The sequence below is a fragment of the Gorilla gorilla genome, chromosome 2, assembly GCF_029281585.2.
Source record: "Gorilla gorilla gorilla isolate KB3781 chromosome 2, NHGRI_mGorGor1-v2.1_pri, whole genome shotgun sequence".
In the NCBI taxonomy this organism is placed as follows: domain Eukaryota; kingdom Metazoa; phylum Chordata; class Mammalia; order Primates; family Hominidae; genus Gorilla; species Gorilla gorilla.
In genome coordinates this window covers 75198118-75220589 of record NC_086017.1, presented here as the reverse complement: position 1 = coordinate 75220589, position 22472 = coordinate 75198118, and the positions used below count along the sequence as shown (strand labels likewise).

The 22472-nt window shown below is 41.1% G+C and overlaps 1 protein-coding gene across 36 annotated transcripts in view; it reads left to right on the top strand.

The window, feature by feature from the left end:
* The window catches only part of MAGI1 (membrane associated guanylate kinase, WW and PDZ domain containing 1), a 666590-nt gene extending 655652 nt beyond the window's left edge, over positions 1 to 10938 (top strand). For 28 of the 36 annotated variants that reach the window (XM_055383931.2, XM_063703895.1, XM_019023923.4 and 25 more), the window contains 5 exons: positions 929 to 1022; positions 1152 to 1212; positions 2267 to 2410; positions 4480 to 4618; positions 8685 to 10938. In XM_055383931.2, the coding sequence (XP_055239906.2) occupies positions 929 to 1022; positions 1152 to 1212; positions 2267 to 2410; positions 4480 to 4618; positions 8685 to 9439 (1193 nt within the window). In that variant the 3' untranslated portion in view covers positions 9440 to 10938. Of the gene's footprint in view, positions 1 to 928; positions 1023 to 1151; positions 1213 to 2266; positions 2411 to 4479; positions 5474 to 6666; positions 6756 to 8684 lie in introns of those variants that run through there. The other 8 variants (XM_019023925.4, XM_031009083.3, XM_031009082.3 and 5 more) reach the window with 3 other exon arrangements.
* The last annotated feature ends 11534 nt before the right edge of the window (positions 10939 to 22472 follow it).

Below are 22472 nucleotides of genomic sequence, written 5' to 3'. Positions count from 1 at the left end.
CTACAATTAAATATTAAAAATACAACTTGCTCATAGTTGGTTGCTACTTGCCTTGGTCTTAATGAAGAAATTATTAGTAAAGAACATATAGCTATTACTATAGGAATTATTATATTTTAGTACGTGCAGTCCTTAAGTGCAGTCTGTAGTTGCACTTAAAAGTGTTTTTGGATTCAAAATCTCCAAACTTCTGGAGATAATGAAGTTGCTTGTGAATGTGATTAGTGGAGAAGGTCAACTTATATAAGGATATAATTCATTTCATGGGGTGGCTTCATGATTTGTATAACTTACATTTACAAACTCTGGCTCTGACTAATGCAAATTTTAAAATTGACTTTTCGTGAGTTATACTAAACAAGATCTGTCAAGAGTTCCATATTTTCAGTTGTGCTTTATTAAAAGCAGTGGGAAAGATAGTGGATATTATATGTGTGTTTAACAAGATGTTAGTACACTTCTGATCTTCATATTCAGTTGAGGAAATCAAGCCGACTCACTAAATATTGCTGATAAATTGCAGGAAACATTGGTAGAGACATTTATTATCAGACTTTAAAGTTCTGAAAGAGAATTCTGCTGTGGTGCAGCACTTTGATGGGACTGCCTTTTTTCAGTGGCAGGGGAGGAGTGAGAAACACCTACCTGGGCTAGAATTTTAGAGCAGTGTTTTCTTTGGTAAACTCTGTTTTATTTGTGGAGGTGTCTGTTTGGGAGGAGGGTCATGGGGACATACATGACCCACATCAGAGAAGATCTTAAAATGGTTTATTAAACTCCTAATTGTCTAGAAATTCAAGTCAGACTGCTTGAAATGGGGACAGAGAAGTCACACTTGTTATTCAGATACAGGGCTTCTGCACACCTCCTGGCTGGAGGATGTCTTATCTGGGGTCTTCATTTCTTTATGCTCTGTCCCTCTTTGCAGAGTCCTCGAATGCCACCTTGCTGACCAATGCAGAGAAGATTGCCACCATCACCACCACACACACCCCTTCTCAGCAAGGGACCCAGGAGACAAGGTCAGACATGGCTTTGGTTTCCTTTGTTAAAGGGGAAAAAAGTAACTCCCAGCATGACAATATATGTCCTTGATTCTTTCTCAGTTTGCTAATGGGTTGCTCTTATATTTATTTCTTTCACTTTGGCAGGAATACCACCAAACCAAAGCAGGAATCTCAATTTGAGTTCAAAGCACCCCAGGCAACACAGGTGAGCACCATGTCTCTTTTTTCTCTATACTTTGCACATTTCCTTCCAACTTTCTCAAGCTACTTTTATGGGATATTTTTTGAAGCACCTTTACTTTAAAAGAAATAACCTTTTGTGAGGTGATTTACCAAATGTATACTTACATTTGATTGTCTAGGAAATAACATTTTATTTTACTACCTTAAAATATTCCTAGATAGCGTTTTCTAGGGGAAAAAAAATGAAAAGCAGTAATTGTCACAAGGATCAGCAGTTAGAGAAAGCAAAGCAACCAATATCTACTCATAGTATTCATAAACATGCTTCTGCCAAGAAAATGTCTTTTTGATAAGGTGTTTTTCAGGCTTGAGAATTTAAGGTGAGATCCATAGAGCAAAACGCCTGTCCTCAGGATGGCGAGGGAGAGTGTGAAAATACTAGCAGGTGAAACAAATTTGAGGAACTCCTTTGGGTGTGCAAAATTAAACAGATTCCTTTTTTTTTTTTTTTTTAATTAAGAGACAGGGGTCTCACTGTGCTGCCCAGGCTGGACTGAAACTCCTGGGCTCAAGCAATCATCCTGTCTCAGCCTCCTGAGTAGCTGGTATTACAAGTGCCCAGCAGGGTTCTTTCTTTACTGGTTGCCTGAGGGCTTTCAGTTGTCCCTTCATAATTTTCCTTGATCAGGATTTGGAGAGGTTTTGTTGGTATCCTCATGATGGGCGCAGCCAGCATTTATTGGACACAGGTCAGGGAGGCTGGGCATCCAGCAGCCAGGTGGCTGGTATCATATAATGAGGAATTGTCCTTCCCCAAATGCAAATCACAGCCTCACTGATTAAATTTTAATCCACATATGTTATAATAAATACACAGATGCATATAGACATGCTCATAACTGTTTTCAAATTCTGGCTCTGTGACTTCTGAGATTAATGAGGATGAATCAAGATTATTAATAAACAAGAGTCACCAAGAGGGGGATAGAGATTGTGCCTTTTTGCCAAGAATGTTTAGGAAGAGTCCTATGGATATTAGTTCTCCTAGAATGATTGCATTTAATTTCTTTAAATAGGAGCAAGATTTTTACACTGTGGAACTGGAAAGAGGAGCCAAGGGATTTGGCTTTAGCCTTCGAGGAGGCCGAGAGTATAACATGGACCTCTATGTTCTGCGCTTAGCAGAGGACGGTCCTGCGGAGAGGTGTGGAAAGATGAGGGTAAGTGGAGAGAGGAGTCTGGGGTAGGTGCAAATAAACCATCTGCAGTGAATTCTTGTCATATATGGTTAGAATGTTCATGTTCATAAGAATTACATTTTCTGTAGCTTTCATGATTCTCTTAAATGCATGACTCCTACCCTACCAAATATTTCTGCCTAAAGCACAATTAATTATAGCTGCTAAAGTTAGGTGAACACTTACAACTCTTTGGGGTTGATATAGGGAATAAAAGATTTAAATTACTTTTAAATATATTAAAGTAGATATTTTTCAGAGCCCATTTCTATAGTTTTTGTGCTTAATGTCATGGGGCAGGCACATCACTTGACAGGAATTCTGGGGTACCCTGGGATGCTTAGAAAGCAGGAAAGCCATATGGCCCTGTAGATTCTGGGCAGTGAGGTCTGCTTATCCTCTAGCTGGTTACCAGTGGTCTTACCTTAGGCTCAGAGAGAGCAAGTCTACTCTCTGCCTTAGCAAAGAGCTAGGGCTCTGTGGCATGAATATTCAGAGTTGCTCTGTAGTAAGAGCTACAGATTTTTAATACATAAATGCCAAAAGTCCACTCTGCTCTGTTTCACTAATATCTGTTACTGTAGATGAATGTGCTGTTCTCCTGGGCAGATTAGATGATTAAGAAAACATAAATCATCTACCCATAGATAGGTCACATAGATTGGGAATTGCCCATGGAGAGCCATTTACAACAAATTAAAAGAAATCAAGACAGTCAGGCCAGGAAAGGAAAAAAGTGAATGCAGTTGGGCCTGAGCAGAAAAAGGGAAAAACTGATTAAGGGTGAAGATCGTAACACTTGCACTTAAGCCACAATCTTGATGTTTAGGTTTCTTCAGAGTGAATTTTTTAACATTTAAAATTGAGAAGGTAGCGCATTGAATGTGTTTTAAGAAAATTAAACAGTGAAAAATGTAGTAAAAATACAGTGTCCAGGGCCAAACAGTATACCAGTTTCTCTCATATTCTTTTCTTTTGCATGTATATATTCAAGGGGAGATACATGGTGGTATATATTTTTTTGTTTGAATTTCAGATATAAGGAATTTATTTTCCCTTCCCTTTTAATCACTTTAAAAAGTTTCTGATCAAATGAAATATTATTATGCTACTTTGTATAATGGTGTATAGTTTACATGACAGGTTTACATGTATTACCTGATTTGATGCCAGCAGCTTGGTAGGTGTGAGTGGTATTATCAGCCTCTTCTGTAAGTAAGAAAGTAGACTCCAGGAAGTTAAAGTACGGGGAGCAAATCAGTTACCAAATGATAGGATTCAAATTAAAGACTGTAGACTTGAAAGCCAGTGCCATTCCTCTTCTTTTTAGAATATAAGCTCTATTTGAGTGGGGATCTGCCTCGTCTTATTTATTCTTTTATTTCCAGTGTCTAAAATAGTCGCTGACACAAAGTGAATGCTGCATTCAATATATCAGTCAGGATTATGGTCTCATCTGAAGTCTCACATGGGGAAGGGTTTGCTTTTTAAGCTCACTCACATGGTTGTTACCAGGATTCAGTGCCTTTTAGGGCAGTCCCTCATTTCATTATCATGGGACTCCAGAGGATAGCTCATAACATGCATCAGGGCAAACAAGTGAGAGAAGAAAAGAGGACAAGTTAGACAGATGACAAAATCGTTTTATGACCTGATCTTTGAACTGATATCATGTTTGCCATATTCTGTTTATTAGAAGCAAGTCACTTGACGTAGCTCACATTCAAAGGCAGGGGGAGATTACACAGGTTGTGAATGCAAGGAGGCAGAAATCATGGGAGCCTTCTTAAAAGCTGCCTACCCCAACCATTAACATGCCCTTACTGCTTTTTTTCCCCCCTTTCTCATGTAATTTGGCATATATGTAGTTTTCTAATTGTCTTAATTGTCTTTCCCTCTTTAGAATATAATCTCCATGAGGGCAGGGATTTCTGTTTGTTTTTGTCACTGCCACCTCCAAAGCAATAGATGTTCTGCCACGTGCTTAATAAACATTTGGTGAATCCGTACATGAATTTCAAATCTCACTTAGTTTTCTTTTGCTTTGGCAGATTGGTGATGAAATTTTAGAGATCAATGGTGAGACCACCAAAAACATGAAGCATTCTCGAGCTATAGAACTGATAAAGAATGGTGGCCGCAGAGTTCGTCTGTTTCTGAAGCGGGGAGACGGCTCAGTACCAGAATATGGTGGGTCAAACTATGAAAACATTCCTTCCTTCCCTGGCATGACTCCATGAATTTGTCTCCAGAACGGCAGCAGGAAAGTCTTTTTTGTTTCCCCTATTCACCAGTGTCTTACCAGCCTCTCGCACCATGTGATTATTTGCCTCGCTTGTTCTGAAATCTCTACACATTTCATCCTTTTGCTTGCTTACGTGGACTGGGGCATGGCCTAAGACAAGATCTTTATAGCCCCCTTTCTGATAATCAGAGAGAACGTTTTGTCTAGTCCGACCAAGAGCGAAGGAATGTTTGTTTGTACTGTGCCAAACTGTTCCTCAGATCCAATTGTTAGCACAAAATGACTATATACTCCTTTTAAAAAGCAGGAAAGCAGGTTTCCTGGGTGATATGTTGAGGCACAATTATTTTTTCCTTTTTGGTTACTTGGTGTCTTTATTTAAGAGGCATGAAATTTTGAGAGATTTGGGGGCTTTGCTCACCTCCTTTATGCTCTGTATACAACACTTCTCCATCCCCCAACTGGTCTCTTACCCCAAATCAGACCATCTGAGCCCACTACTATCAAACAAACAAACAAAAACTGTTAATATATTAGCCATAATGTTTTTAAATGATAAAGGTTGAAATAAATTCCCAGTGCTCATCATGAGGGAAACATGTGACTATACCTTTCCTATGAGGAAAGCCAGGTTATACATAGAGTTCCTTTGTCATATCTTTAGACTTGATTTGAGTAGACAGCAATGATCTTTACATAGCTTAGTGTTCTGATGGCAAAATATTGTATATGATAATAATTACGTCCTATTTATTTGAGATTTGTGTTTAAAATTGAAAAAAAAAAAAAAAAAAAAAGAAGCTATGCCCTAGATGTAGGGCTTTTTTTCCCAACCAAAGGTCTACAAAAGTTTCTATAGAAACTGTGATTGAATGGTCCCCAGATACGTTGGTCCCCTTTATTAGGGATTTATCTATTATCACCCTCTTTTCTGAAAGTCATTCTGCACAATTCTCAGTTGCATTTTGGACTTAATGAGATGTTTAATTCAGGTGCAGCTCAAGGAGAAGGATAGCTCCTTGTAGGGCCAGCCTTCCCAGGTGTTGGACATTTGTACAGGTGCAAAATACGAGGGGTCCGAGGTACAGGGGGAGGGGTGGGTATTAGACAAGGCCCCTATAGACATGGCCAACCACAGGGGAAGTATTTTGACAACATTAAGATGTCGTGGCTGTGCACTGTACTGAACTTCTGACCATTAGGTGTATTGATACCACTGAAACTGTGTAACATTGTCTCCCTTTTCTGTCTTCCCTATGCTTCTGTTGGATGTGATATTTCATTTGAGAGTCATCGTCAGTAACCTGTGTACCTTCTCAAAACCTATGTCTGTTGCACTGAGGATGAAAATCCAACACTAACAAATGTTCTTTGGGCTAAAAATAAAGATCATTTAAATACATGGTTTTCCAAGAAGGGTTGAACCTGCCAGGGTTGTGCTACTGTAATGTCTCCATGCGTCACTTGGACTAAATCTCTCTAATTCCATTGATTAGAGTCACAAATGGGTTATAATATGTTAAGTTCCAATATTTTTCTGACTTGATTGGAACCTGCTTCTCTGTGAGGCTATTTTTGTAATGAGTTTTTTGTACTTAATTTAACTGCCGCGGTCTTTGGTGGGGGTGGGAAGGGATTTTGTTCTTTTGTTGTTTATTGTTAATGCTCTCTTATGCCAGCCTGTCATTGTTCCAGTTGTTTGAAAAAACAAAACAAAACAAAACAAAAAAGGATGCATTCATTGTCTGGGTTCTCGAGTCACCTTATGGCTGTCTAAAAATGTCACTGTTCCGATTGCGGTCTCTGCAGCCTTATTTGAGTGTTGCCTTAGACTGTCTGACTGGACAAATAAACTCTCTTTGCCCTATGTTAACAAATGTAGATTTTTTTTTCTTTCCTCTGTGTTATAGGGAATCTAAATGTTCAACTTTTTCTCTTTCTCTCTTTCTCTTTCTCTCTGACTGTTCTTGGTGCTGGGCCCTCCCTTCCACAGCGATGATACCTCCTAATATCGCTGCATGTATGAGAAATGAAAAGCTCGGGGAGGCTTGCTTCTACCTTATGGGCCATAATCAAACTACGGTTTGTAGCTCAATCAATACTAGGTGTTTCTGTGCTGTGGCCTAATTTCCTCATTGCTTCTGCTTAGCTCTGTTTTGATATGTTTGGCAATTCATTCTGAGCACCCTGCGTTCTTTGAATTGTAAGTACAACGCTGACCCTGTTGAAGTGTTGCCTTCCCTTGTCTTAAAAGTAGGCATAAGAATCCACTGGTGATCCAAGTGCCTTCCTGTATCTACATCTTCAAATGACCTTTGTTAAGAGCCTGTTTTTTGTTCATTCTCGTAGCCAACCCAGTATTTAGAAAGAATGAACCTTGTATCATGGAGCCCTGTATCATAGGGCTTTGCTAGATGGGAAGACGAGATTTCCTGCTTGGTCAGGTATCTCTTTGCAAACTACAGTCCATGGGCCCAATCCTGTCCATAGCCTGTTTTTGTAAGTAAAGTTTTATTGACACATAGGCACGCCCATTACTTTTGTGTTGCCTGTGTTTTTATACCACAGTGGCAGAGCTGAATAGCTGTAACAGAGATGGTGTGGCCCAAAACACCCAGATTATTTACTGTTGCCCTTTAGAGAAAGTTGGCTGACCCCTGCTTTTGGCTTTTCACTTGCTTTTTGTTAAAAACCCATTCTAGGTTTTGGGAAGTTGTCATGAAACAGGTTAATTGCTAAATATTGACCTTGTTGGCTCATGAAAGATCCTTAAAGAGCCCCAGTGACCCCTTAGTCTCTGACTGTCATACAAGTCTGCCCTCCAGACTGCAGTGCCTTGTTTCAGGTGCTTTGCTTGGAATGGTGTCATGTGGATGACTTGTTGGGTTTAGTTGCAACAAAGCATCCCAGCTTTGAAAAGAGCTCTCCTCAATTCAGGACACTGCCTAAAACATTTGCACTGTCATTTCAAATATTGAATAATGATAAATAGGGGCCATTATGGGCTGCCCTGCTTTTAAACCTGTAGAAACCTTGATGTTACAGGAGGCAGCCCAGTGACTCCAAGCTCTTACATGTCATTATGACTGCCTCCCATATCATAAAGAAAAAGTGCCTCTAAACCAAAAATTGTATTTGACCCCCATCCAATCTCAAATGTGTACCTAGCAGCTTCTCTTCCCCTACCTTTTATCTATCAGAAAACACCTTTTAAAAACAGTTCCTTATTTTTTAATGTGTGCAAAAGTAGAGAAAGTAGTTGAATAATACAGATAGAACAGTTTAATGGGCCCTTGCGTACATACCCCATTTGCCAGTCATCAACATCTGGCCAGCATGTTGCCTCTGTAATCCCCTTTGCCTGCTACCCTGGATTTTTTTTAAATAGAAGTATACTTCTGCATATGGTAAAATGCATAAATCCTGAATATACAGTGCAGTAGATTTTTCACTTCTGTATGCGCCCATTTAATCACCACCCAGATAAGATGTAGATGATTCCTGCCCTGCTCCAGAAAGCTTCCCAGGTGCCCCTTCTTCACATCAATACCCTAAATTATTTTTAAGTAAATCAAAACAAGTATTCTTTAAAGCAAAGAATATTTTCTTGGGGGGTGGGAGAGGGGTGGGCGCAGGGGAAAAGGGTTGGGGGGTGGGAAAGGAAGAACAAGGGATAGCTAGAGAGAGGAAATTTTCATGCCTCTAGACAGACTATTTGGATTGTGCCTTTAAAGACTCAAATCATGACTGATTTTTGTCAGTTCTTTAATGATCTATGTCTCGGGTATGGAGAACATTCAGTCAGCCAGACGCTGAAAGCCACAAGTACTAGTTTTTAACCCTAACTACGTGCAGTTATCCTTAAATTAACAAGATTCAGTTGGCTTTGAGTCTGACTGCTTTAACAGTTGTTTGCTTGTGACTAATGAGGTCTCGAGTGTGGGTGCGAACGGGGACAGGAGCCGAGGGACCTTCGTACCCAACTGTTGCTCTCGTTTATTTTCCTGGCAGACCCCAGCAGCGACCGCCACGGCCCCGCCACCGGTCCACAAGGTGTTCCGGAAGTGAGGGCCGGGCCCGACCGCCGGCAGCATCCGTCATTGGAGTCCAGTTACCCACCCGATCTTCACAAATCATCACCACATGGGGAAAAGCGGGCACACGCAAGGGATCCGAAAGGCAGCAGAGAGTATAGCAGACAACCCAATGAACACCACACCTGGAATGGGACTTCGAGGAAACCCGACAGCGGGGCATGCCGACCCAAGGACCGGGCGCCGGAGGGACGGAGGGACGCGCAGGCCGAGCGCGCGGCAGCCGCCAACGGCCCCAAGAGGCGGTCCCCAGAGAAGCGGAGGGAGGGCACCCGCAGCGCCGACAACACTTTGGAGAGGAGGGAGAAGCACGAGAAGAGACGAGACGTCTCTCCGGAGCGGAGGCGAGAGCGGTCACCCACCCGCAGGAGAGACGGCTCCCCCAGCCGGCGGAGACGGTCTCTGGAGAGACTCCTGGAGCAGAGGAGGTCCCCCGAGCGCAGGAGAGGGGGCTCGCCCGAGCGCAGGGCCAAGTCCACCGACCGGAGGCGCGCACGCTCCCCCGAGCGCAGGAGAGAGCGGTCCCTGGACAAAAGGAACAGAGAGGACAGAGCCAGCCACCGAGAAAGGGAAGAGGCGAATCTGAAACAGGATGCCGGCAGAAGTTCCAGACATCCCCCGGAGCAGAGAAGGCGACCTTACAAAGAATGTAGCACCGACCTCAGTATCTGAGACGCTGAGTCACATTCCAACCTTTACCGTGTCAAAGGTTCTAAGAGGAAAGTCACAAACCTGAAATTATTTAGTTTCTTACCTAATGAAGCATCTGACACCTGATGATCCTATGAATAACAACAAACATTTTATGCATTTGAAATCTTATAAGAAAAAATATATATGAAAAGTATTGTGCCTGATGTATCATATTAAAGAAAGTATTTTTAAATGCATACTTTTTTGGAAATTATTTGCCAAATGCTGGCCCAAAGGGATATAAATTTTGTTTCTACGTAACCTGTAGAATCGTCAAGAATTGTTCCCGTTTTTGGGCAATCTTTTTCTCTCCTGGTTAATTGGGGCTGTTGATCATTTTCTCTAAGTAAGGGAATTTATTGATTAAGTTTAATTAATTTGATATAGACTGTCATGTAGTGATGTAGTGGTATACTGTAGTCGGAAGTTTTTCTTAAAAGCAAAGAGCAAAAATGCAAAGTTTTATTTGTAAAAGCTGAGGACCCTTGGGGATGGATTAGGTTTGCCGATGATCCTAAAAGTAAGCAAACTGTATGACAAGACTACTATTGCAAATGAAGGATATTTATAGCTAAACTGTGCAGCACAAAGAAGTTTTATATTGTGAGTTATAGTTGGTTCAGAAAACAGTTTGTACTCTCCCTGGCCCAGGAAGGCACAGAGACAAAAATGCCGGCCACCTTTACCCAAATACAGCCCAAGCACAGACAGTCAGGTTCGTGATCATCTCCAACATCTGGTAAAATCTCATTGAAGGCAATGCCATCACAGCTTTGCTCAATTACTACGAGGAAGAGACAACAAGCATCTTTGGTGTTGTCTCGTCTGATTGGAGGCTGAATAGTAGATGGAATGGGGGACAGTGTGCCTGGTGTGAGGAAGACGTAAGATCCCCAATTTGGAAAGCATGCCCCCCTCCCTTTTAGTAGAAGCCCATGGTTGCCCTTTGCCAAACTGGGGAGGAGGCAATGAGCCTTGGTGGAAGGAACCTCTCTGTTGATATTTAAAGAAGTGAGGGCTGTGGGTATTCATTGTTAGAAATGCCAATTTCACTTTGAAACCATAGTCCAAGTCTCTAGGTTGGTAGAAGGGAAAGGAAGGAAGTGGTCCCAGTGGTTCTAGATCTGGTTGGGAAACTTCTGCCTCATGACTCTGTCCTTTGAGTCCTTTGGACAGCAGCACAAAACATAACAATTTTTATTTTTAAACAGACCCATTCTTTTTGATCCCACAGGAGCTGTGGTTGGGTCGGCCGTAGCCCCGGGATGTGGTTTAAGTGGATTACTGCCTAGCTGAGCCAAAATGTTTGCTTGTACCTGTTGGACCACTACAGCAAACCGCTGCTTACAGTGCATTGTGTATTTCTGTAGTACTGTTTTGCATTTTCCATACAGACAGAAAACTTTGCAAGTCAATCACTGTTGTTCCCATGGTACTGTAAGAAAAAAAAAAGGAAAAAGAAAAAAAAAAAAAGAAAACCAGCCAATCATTGCGTGTACAGAGCTAAAAATTGTAATTAATAGAGCCTGTTGGGAAAAAAAAGAAAACAACTGTTGCCTTTTTTTCTTGTATAAAAGAGAATTTATGACAAAATTTAGCTGTGAGGAATGTGATATGTGTTTATATTTCTGAATATGGAACAAATTGATTCGTGGGGATATATTTTAATGTAAACTAAATCAGGTATGTAAAGTTGTTTTAAAATGGGAGGCTATATAAGTAATTCTCTAAAGCTTTAGTTGGTTTGAATATCATCATTTCCTCCATGGTGAGCCTGCTTGTGAATTATTAAGCACTTGTTTGCATTCTCTGTTCTTCACTCATTTATTTCTTGCAGTGTGCTATGGACTTAATGCTCTTTCTGTATTGATGAAAAGCAGTATGTGGGCCAATCTTTTTATAAAACACTATGCATATATAAATATTACATTGTTCATAGCTTTATTTGACTTATGGGTTTATACATAACATTAGAATGAGTAGCTGTAGTTGTGTGGACATTTATAAAACAAGTTCCTTTCCTGGAACAGACACAATATACATTCTGTAGCTAAAAAGGAGGGAAAAGTCTGTGAATGCTATTTTTATTATTAAAGTTTTCCATACAAAGCATACATTGAGCTGTAGTAAGGCTGAGGAAGAGTACAACTGAATAATGATGTTCTTTTTCATCAAGTTCCTAAGAGCTGACTTGGAGATTTTATTCCCAGGGCTCCACTGCTAGGATTCTTCTCACTAGTTCTAACAAAATCTGTGATGTTAAATGACTGATGCTCTCAATTGTGATCCAGAGTTTTAAATAAATGAAATCAAGGTGGATTTTGGGAATATATCCTGAAGTTAACATCTTGATGTCCTTCTTGTTGTAAGATGATATTTGACAATTTAAAATCTATGTGCTACCCACCTGGGCTTGTCTCAATCCGTGGACTTTTTGGTGTGGCAGTTTCACCTGAATTCCACACATCAGATTTGTTTGGAAATATTGTACTGTACAGGGACTATGCATTATGCAGAAAGATATAGTTTTCTTTGAACTGCTGTAACCTTAAATTGGAAACTGATTCTTGTGAGCCTACTTTCCTTAATCCTGCCGCCCCCCTCCCCCACTTAATGTAAATGTCTTGATGAGATATAATGGATGAGTGTTTTGTATGATGAAATCAAACGATTTAGGAATTTGTCTCCCTCCGTTACACAGTTGATGCCTGAAAGAATGTTGGGGGGGAGGACTCAACACCCTAATTGTATTTTTTAAGTTTCTTTTGTGAAAGATTTTTTAATGCATTTTTACTGTAAAAATACATGGAAATGTATGCATTCCACAACCACTATTGCTTCTGGATTGAAATCTTCCTTGTCTCTATGTTGTCTCAAATGTATCAGGGTCAAGTAATCAATTGAGGGCCCCTGACTCCAACTTGATGAAATGCCATTGTGTTGAAAGAGCAGGATCTATGCCATTGCAATAGCATAGTGCCTTGCTACTCAAAGTGTGGTCTGTGGACCAGCTGCCTCATCATCACTGAGGAGCTTGTTAGAAATGCAGATTCTCAGCCCTACTCCAGACCTACTGAGTCAGAATGTACATTTAATAAGATCCTCAGCTATGCCGTATGCACATGAAAGTTTAAACAGCACAGCACAGTATAGCACAGAACCCTGATAATAAAACAAATCCTGCCAAGCTAAGAGCTTCATCACTTCTGGTGTGATTCTTGGGCACATTCCTTAACCTCCTCTGAAGCCTCCATTTCCTCATCTGTAAAAGGACATACTTCACAGAGCTAAGAATAGATACACATCTTTGGCAATCAGAAGAGTCCTCAGTAAATGACACAAACTTTTTTTTTTTTTTTAATTGAGGAAGATTTCTGCATGGCAATGAGTACTCTATTTGTTGTCCTGGTTTATTTTCCAATCAAAATAAAGGAAAAAAACATTTTTTTTTTTTTTTTTTTGAGACAGGGTCTCACTCCGACGCCCAGGCTGGAGTGCAGTGGCATGATCGCAGCTCACTGCAGCCTCAACCTCCCAGGTTCAAGTGATCCTCCCTGCTCAACCTCCCGAGTAACTGGGACTGGAGGGGCATGCCACCAAGCCCAAATAATTTTTGGTATTTTTATAGAAATGGGGTTTTGCCCTTTTGCCCAGGCTGGTCACAAATGACTGGGCTCAAGCAACCTGCCCAACTCAGCCTCCCAAAGTGCTGGGATTACAGGCATGAGCCACCATGCCTGTAAGAAAAAATTATTTTCTCACTCTGTTAAAATGCGGAGGAAGGCCTTTTAATTATGAATAGTATAGTACATACTATTCAACAAAATACTACACTTAACCATTGCTGAGGAATATGAAACCAAAATGCTGTGCTGTGAAAACTGAGACAAAGTCATCTCTAAGTCTAACTTCAGGAGGTAGATATGTGTGTGGAATTAGATATACTCCCAAGTCACACTAGATACGAAAGTTAACCATTCTCAAGTGACCTAACATTCATGGGGGTGGATCAGGTAGTGTTGAATAACTTTCCAGTTTCCTTCACACAGTTTTTGGTTGTTCCTTTTTATGACTTAGTGTTTGGGGTTTTCCTCCAGAACCTAAGCTCCTGGGCATTCAAAAAGCATTTTGTTGAATAGTAGGCCTTCCTCCAACCCATCTCCTTTGCTGTATTTTGCTTTGTCACCAGGATGGTAATTATGAACTCTGCTCACTTCCCTAGTATCTCCTTTATAAAAGATGGCATCTCAAAGCGGTCCCTGGCTTAACCAACAGTTGAAGCTGTTTGTAAAGCCCTTATGTCATGCAAGTTCTTTGCCTGCCGTAAACAGCCACACCAAATCTGCAGAGACTCAATTATGCCGTCAGGATTTTTCCAGCTGGGGGCAATCCGAGACCACCTTTGGTGGCCTGCATTAATCATAAAAGGAAAAGCCCTTTCAAGTTCCTCCGAGCGATTTCCCCTTTGAGGCAACACCATCAGCATCGTGGATGTTTAGCACAGTGAGATCCAAGTGCTCTGGCAATACAAATCATTAGAAGCTTATGTGAAGGGAAATGCCCTCTCCAACACAATGATTTAGGGTATTTTTTGCAGGAGTGGATCTTCTGTGAAAATTTTTTGACTACTTCCTCCCACCTCTAAGTGATGTCTTTATGCATTGTGGTCATTGTCAGAGGCAAGAGGAGTGTGGCTTTACTTCATTAGTGTAGTTATTAGGTGTCCAATGGATCCAAAGCACAAGATCTCTTTGCAAGTACATGGATTTAAGCAAAGTAGTGATAACTGTTGAATTATACAGTAAATACTCAAGTACTGCATGCGACTGCTACCCTTGACTGCATCACCTTTCCACCTAACTGAAAAGTCTTTATTGTCATGTCTCTGGAGGGAATAAAGGCATGGTCTTCACAGCCGAGAGCTCTAAACAGCACTCCATTAAGTGCTGTACTTTATATTTATCCCTCAGAGAATAAATTCTCTTTGGTCTCATAAGATTGTGGAATTGAAGGGAAAATATCTCAGAAAGGCTGCTCATTCCTACATGTGTAATAGGCAAGGCTTGCTACTCTATTTCTCATTTCCTCAACACATTTATTGAAGATCAGCTCTGTGCCAGGTACATGGTGGGGGCTAGAAATGCCTGGTTCCTGGTCTCAAGTGCTCGTAGTTGGTGGGGAGAAGACAAATGCTTGCAAACTGCATACCAAGCAGAAGCACGGGGTCCTCTGATAGCAACTAATAGGAAATTTAGCCAGATTGAAGAAGGTTATAATTCAAGCGAGGCCAGAAGGAAGAGGAAGCTAATCAGTGAAAGAAGGAACAAAGTGCAGGCTGAGCAAAGGCCCAAGTGCAAGGGAGTGTGGTCTAGAAGGGAAGGGTTGCATTGTGAAGGGAATAAGGGTTGTGCCAGGCTGGACTTGTTCCAGATTGTAGACTTCAGAATAACAGAAGACCACTGAAGAGCTTTAACAGGGCCTCCGGCGAGCTGTGTGTGTTCGGGGAGGGAGAGGTGACCAGCTCAGGTTTAAGTTTGAGAAAGATGGCCTCACAGCGTCATGGGAGAGCAGACTTGGAGAGAGGTGGAAAGAATCCACTTAGGCACCGGGGCTGTCCAGGGCAGCAATTGTTACCATGAAAACCCCTCCTGTACCATGCAGTTCTCAAAGTTCAGAAGTCCCCAAGCCCATGTTTGCCTTCCTCTTACTAAAAGAGTTCATTTTATTTCCAACCTAAATCCTTCAGCTTCTCTTCCCTATACCTTAATTAATACATGCAGAACACTTTGTACCCAATTTCTTCTGTTAGGTAAGGTCCATCATTTACTATTCTACTGGGTTTTCTACAGGTTTACAAATTCCCACCTTACTAGCCTTTTTTTTTTTCCAGATCCTTGTTTCAAACCTAATCTTATTTTCATTTATTTTTAAGTTGACCACATCTTTCTCAAGTTACAGAAGCCTGTCTATGTATTATCCAGTCTTTGCTAGCCATTCCCCATGTTTGAGTGTGAAGAAAGGAACCACTCAATCCTATGATACCCCATTTTTAAAAGCAGAGTTTTTATTTACAAAACGAATTCATATTTACAATACGAATGCATATTTACAAATGCATATTTACAATAAAAGATTCAAGCATTTCAGGAAAGTATAAAAAGTGACATTCTTCCTTACACCTGTCAATCCCAATCCACAGAAATAACTGTTATTAGCCGCTTGATTCGTGACATTTCTAGTCTTTCTCTGTGTGTGTGTGTGTGTGTATGTGTGTGTGTGTATAACTGTATGGGTATATGTGTACGTATATACAGTTTTTATGAAAAAATGGGCCATTAGCCCTTACTATGTCATGAACTGTTCCTTTACCTTACATATTGTGGGTATTTCTTCAAGTTAGGAGTATGTATGTATATATAGATGTACGCACACACATAAAAATAAAGCCTCTTATACGTCACTCATTCCCATTCTTTGTCCTTCTCTCTCCCCCACTCTTGGATTAGCTTCCTTGCGGTTCTCTCTGCCTTTTCCCTGTGCCACCTACAGATTCCTCTCCCTGTAGCAGGCAGAGCTACTCTTTTAAAATGTCAAGTGAAAGGTCAAAGTCCTTAGAGTAGGCTCTGAGGTCCTCCGGGATGGGGTTGGCCCCTCTTTTCCACTCTGGCACACTCAGCCTTAGGGGCTTTGCTCTAGCTGGTCCCCTGCCTGGGACTGGTCTTTCCTCAGATATCCATGGCTGACTCCCTCCCTTTATTCAAATCCTTGCTCAGTTGTCATTCTTCCAATGCATCCTACCCTGATCACCCTATTTAAAATTGCAAGTTGTTTCCCGTGTTCTACTCTTTTCCCCACTGCGGCACTCAACACCTTCTAACATGGTGTGTAATCTATGTGCTTACTCATGGTCTCTCTATTTTTTCTTTTTTTTTTTTTTTTGAGATGGAGTTTCACTCTTGTTGCCCAGGCTGGAGTGCAATGGCACGATCTCAGCTCACCGCAACCTCCGCCTCCCAGGTTCAAGGGATTCTTCTGCCTGAGCCTCCCGAGTAGCTGGGATTACAGGCATGTGCCACCATGCCAGGCTAATTTTGTATTTTTAGTAGAGTCGGGGTTTCTCCATGTTGGTCAGGCTGGTCTCAAACTCCCAACCTTAGGTGATCCGCCCGCCTCAGCCTCCCAAGGTGTCTATTGTTTATCACCTGTCTCCTTTATAATCAGGGCCAGCTTTGTGGAGATGCAAACTGTGCACTCACACAGGGCCTTGCACTTAGAAGGGCCCTTTGCTTGATTTAATGCTCTGCTCTCATGGTCTTGAATTTTCAGTAATTTTTGAATAAGGACCCCCACATTTTCAATTTGCACCAACTCTTGCCAGTTATGTAGCTGGCCTCTTCTAGAATAAGTTTCTTCATTAAGTTTCATGAGGGCAAGAATCTTTGTCCTGAATCTGATGAATTCCAAGGTCCTGGAGTAGTGCCCAGGACATAGTTTGTATACTCAGTAAACAAAAGTATTGTGCTGTCTCTTCATAGCTGCATATTCTAAAGTTGACCACAATTTACTTAACCAATCCCCTATGGACACGCAATTGTTATTACAAAAACATGTTGCAGTGAAGAACTTTATACTTTAAAACCTGGTACCGTTAAGTGGTTTGTTTAAATAGTTTTGAAGAGATAAATTGTGATTCCTAATCCTCCTTTTTTCTGGTGACACTGATGTTACTGAGAATTTGCATTCTTTTATTGGGAGCAGCTGTTTTTAGCAAAGTGCTTGCAGTCTGTGGGACCTTTTCCCATCAGATGAGAGTTACCAGGCTCAGCGGAGCCGCTGAACCAATGGTTCGTACCTTGGGTGCACATTGGAATCACCTGGGGAGCTTGAAAAGCGCTGATGCCTGGGCCCACTTCCAGAGATTCTGATGTGGTTGCTCTGGGTGTAGCCGGGGTTTATAAAAGGCCCCAGGTGATTTTAATAGAGAGCCATGCCCTTGTCCATCAGCTTTAACCCCATAGCCTGATGGGGATTGAATGTGTCTGCTTTGCTTTCTCTTTTCTTCATAAGGTGTCTATGCTTGCCTTTTTAAGGTTGCGATGATGCAGCAGCTCAAAGAAAAGATGGTGTGAGATTATTTTCCGAAAGTAAACTAAAAAACCTTCCTACTTGCACAAAATTATTAGCCAATATAAACATAATGGACATGTATATATCAATTGTGAATTCTGTTTTACATTCCTGTCACCACTGAATTCATTCACTAATAAGGACAGTTGTTCTCAAGAACAGGGCAGAAACACCATCGTTTTATCAAGATTAAGCTATAGTATTTTTTCACTTAAATTCTTTTGAGAAATATTTTATGTTCTTATTTAAATAGAACATGTGGTATGTTAAAACTTAACAAGAGAATATTGAATAGTTAACAATCAGCAGTCATGAAGAGGGAAAATTATTTCTAGCAAGTTCTTGGTTTCCAAAGTATTTATGATGTCTCTGCCCCCATCTCTACCCACAAATAATTTTAGCAGGCAACTTTGGGGCTGAAAAATAATTGTGTTATGAGTGAATGAGTGGAGTTTGACATTCCTATGACCAAAATAACATACAAGCCTTAAAATTTAGGGGAAAAATATTCTTGGGAAAATGCTACTGACAAAAAGTGTCGTTTACCTAGAAGCTCTAGTATTTATGTAAGCAACTCTAACACTGGTCCAGTCCAGTGACCCAGAAGGTACCATTGATATGACCAGCCCTAATTTGGGACCAAAGGAGAAATCAGGAGTACATTTGAGATAGTCATGAAACCGAGAACTAGATAGTATCTCTTTTATTGGCTGCAGAATGTGTCAAGACTAGTGAAAATGTCATCTATCTCTCCAACCCATCTATTTGACAGTCCTCCCTATAGCCACCCCTTCTAGGAGGAATTTTATGATTTAGATTTTCCACTTATCCCTGGGAAATTATACCTTAGATGACCTTAACTCACTCCATTGTCTTCTAAAAATGTAAATCAGGCCAAAGCAGTTTGTTAACAAATAGGTACCGAGTATTATTTTCCAGGCTTGATGCTGGGCACTCAGCGTCAAACAAAAGCAATAAAACTTCAGCCTTCCTGAAGTTCAGAATCTGCTGGGAAAGACAGACATTGGATAATTGAGTTAAATTGTGGTAACAGCTATGGAGTGTATGTGGTGCCCTTGAGTGTCTATAATTGGAGGACTTAATCTGGATAGAAGAAAAAAGGGAGGCAAGAAGGAAGAGCTCTTTCCAAGGAGGAAGCAAGACCTGAGCAAAGGCCTCATGGCCAAGGGTGTGTGTTTTATTCCAGGCATGGAGGGAAGGCCCATGAGACTAAAGATCTACCATAGCCATGGGGAGAAATAGAAGCAAGAACTGAAATGTGTCTGTGAGCCTTAGGGAGAAAAACTCACTGCCTATTCCCATAGAGGAAGAAAGGAGAGACAAAAAAAAAGCTATTTAGAGGGGACCAAATGACCCTCCCCATTGCTAAAATAAAAAACAGTGAGAACAACCCACATTCAACATGTGGATCATCCTAAAACCTCTTAGAATTACCACAAACTATGTGAAAGGAAAATGATGTGCTCCTCTCCTTTTTAGAAAGAAGCAAAGATTTTATTTATTCTTCCTACCAGAGCCAACAATTGGGTTCCAGAGAACACATCTGGGCTGGGAGTACCTTTGTTTCCAGTTGCTTTCTTTTAACTGGTCTTATTGGAAACTTGTAACACGGGAACCATTTCCTGTAGCTAGGTGGGCAAAATTATTGTGCACTGTCACGGGCCCTGCAAAATCACCCCAGGAGTTTGGCTGATGATGTTTTCTCCCCTCAACTTATTTCAGTTTTATTTTTGAAATCTATTTCATGGGGGTTATTTTTATTACTTTGGTGTATTTTGTCTGGATTGGTTTTTGTTTCACTCTTTATTTTTATTAAAAATGTATTCCCTCTCCCTTCCTGGATTCCATTAAAATGGATGAGAAATTCCACAGGTGCATGCCTGGATAATTAAAATGTCTCAATCTTTGTTCCTATTAATGAGCTTTATTTTGGATTTTGAGGAAACTGTTCTTGCTTCATGCCCCTCCCCCACTATGTCATTGATGGTTACACTGAAACAGTGGGAAATGGTCTGGTCCATTTATAGAATTTAAACCAGAAAGAATGCCATATTCTCTATGATTTTACGCTACTTTCAGGAGGGACCAGATGTGGGTGTCACGAAGAACATGATTCAGGCTTTGAGAAGACTAAGAAGAGCAGTTGAGACCAAAAAAACAAAAAAACCCAAAACAAAAAAACTCTTAATATTTTGTTTTACGATGCAAGTAATGCATACTACATTAGTTTGGTTTTTTTAAAAAGTCCAAATAGTGTAAGCTAAAAACTCTTAACCACTCCCTTCCTCAATTCCAGTCTCTTCCCAGAGCTACCACTGTTGCCATATTGGAACTCTCCTTCCAGACATGTCAGGGTATCTGCTAATGCACAAAAGCATATGTGTGTGTGTGTATGTTTTTTGTCTGTGGGGTTCTAAAATTACAAGTGCATAATAATGTACCTATTGTTCAGTGGTGTTATTTTCTCCCACTTAATTCATCTTTTGAATCTATGCCTTTTTTTTTTAACTGCTAAATTGTACAGTCATCCCTTGGTCTCCATGGGGGACTGGTTCCAGGACCCTCTGCAGATACTAAAATCTAAAGATGCTCAAGTCCCTGATACAAAATGGTGTAGTATTTGCATATAACCTACATCCTCCCATATACCTTAAATCATCTCTAAATTACTTATAATACCTAATACAATATAAATGCTATGTAAATAGTTATACTCTATTATTTAGGGAATAATGACAAGAAAAAGGTCTGCACATGTTCAGTAGACAATTTTTTTTCTCAATTATTTTTGATCCACGATTGGTCGAATCTACAGCTATGGAGGGTCACCTGTGTTCTATAGCATATTAGTCAGCTAGGGCTTCCATACCAGAATACCACAAACTGTGTGGCTTCAACAACAGAGATGGATTTTCTCAGAGTTCTGGAGGCTGCAAGTCCAAGATCAAGGTGTTGGCAGGGTTGGTTTCTGGTGAGGGCCCACTTGCTGAATTGCAGATGGCCACCTTCTCACTATGTCCTTAGGTGGCCTTTTCCCTTTGTGCGTACCCCTGGGGTCTCTTCCTCTTCTTATAAAGACACCAGTCTTATCACATTGTGGCCCCACCTGTATGACCTCACTTAACGTTAACTGCCTCTTTTAAAGGCCCTATCTCCAAATACAGTCACATTGGGGATTAGAGTTGCAACATATGAATTTTGGGGGTAATTTAGTACATAGCAGATGTATATATCTCCTATACTTTAATACTTTGTACTTTGTCTGCCATGGGATAAATTCCTTTACATTTTTTCTTAAAAAGCTTAATATAGTATGATTTTGCCTCCTTGGTCTAAAAGTGATTAAGATTTCCTTTACCTCTGAGGGTAGGGGGAGGCAAGAGAGGAAATGGAGATGGGAAGGGATGGGGGGGGGGGGAAGGGATTGATTACTTTTAAGGCTGATATCCAGTTACTCATTCTCAATAGCCCGCAGGGTTTTCAGCTGCTTCTCTGCCTGCTAAGCTACAAAGTGGGAGAATTTGGCATTTGAGGATGCAAAGTTGGAGGAGGCAGGCAAGGCCCGAAATGTCCTGTGTGGGATGCAAGCCTTCCTTGAAAATTAGCATTGCCAGTGGGAAGCCTGGGAAGATTTAAAAAGCTCTGGGCCCCGGGCAGACACCTCCAGCTCTCTTTCCAGTCGCTATGCAGACTGAGTTGTCTGGGTGAGTAGCATCCAGTTACCAAAATTCAGCATTTACCATTTTGTGCATCTTTAAGGACCCTCTGTGCTGGCTCACCCAAGTCCCCTTATGTCATGGGAAAATCTGAAATTCTTTGTTCATTTGGATCAGAGTAATGGCTCAGGGAAGACAAAAACTTTTTTTTTTTTTTGAAAAATCTACAGGGGCTCTCTGGATATGTGCAATACTGGAGAGAAATACTCTGACCTCTTGTCTAAGGTAGTAGTTCTCAGGGGCAATTTTGCCTCCAGGGTACAGTTAGCAATATGTGCGGACATTTTCATTGTCACAACTTGGGGAAGAGGTTGGTGGGCTACTGGCATACAGTAGGTAGAGGCCAGGGATGCTGTTAAACACCCTACAATGCACAGGAAAGCCTCCCATGATGAGGAATGATCCAGCTCTGTATCAGTCTGTTCTCTTGCTGCTGTGAAGAAATACCTGAGACTGGGTAATTTATAAAGAAAAGTGGTTTAGTTGACTCACAGTTCCACATGGCTGGGGAGGCCTCAGGAAACTCACGATCATGGTGGAAGGCACCTCCTCACGGGGTGGCAGGAGAGAAAGAATGAGAGCCGAGCAGAGGAGGAAGGCCCTTATAAAATCATCAGATTTCACTAGAAAAGCATGGGAAAAACCATCCCCATGATTCAGTTATCTCCACGAGGTCCCACACTTGACACATGGGGATTATTACAATTCAAGGTGAGATCTGCCTGGGCTCACAGAGCCAAGCCATATGAAGCCCCAAGTGTCAACAGTGCCCAGGTTGAGAAACTCTGCTCTAAGCCAAATGATAAAGATTTGCTGGGGCCTTGCAATTGGGAGAATAATTTCAAAGAAGGTTGACATCTTAATTTTGCGGAAGATGTAATTTTAGGTAAGTCTGCATCCCTCCAAAATTGCTGATTTGAATGCTTCTTTGAAACAGCGGGTATCTCAGTAAACGACTTCCTTTTCTATGTTTCCAATGGCTGCTGAGGCAGTCTTCAATTTCTTAGTCATAACATACAGGATTCTTGGAGAGCAGTTTGTGAAATCCAAAGCCATTCTATGTTTGGTTACATTTTCAGTTGGGTTAGTTCTATCAAGTGGCCTTATTTAAATTTCAGCCACTAACTAAAGCTTCACCTTGAATTTAA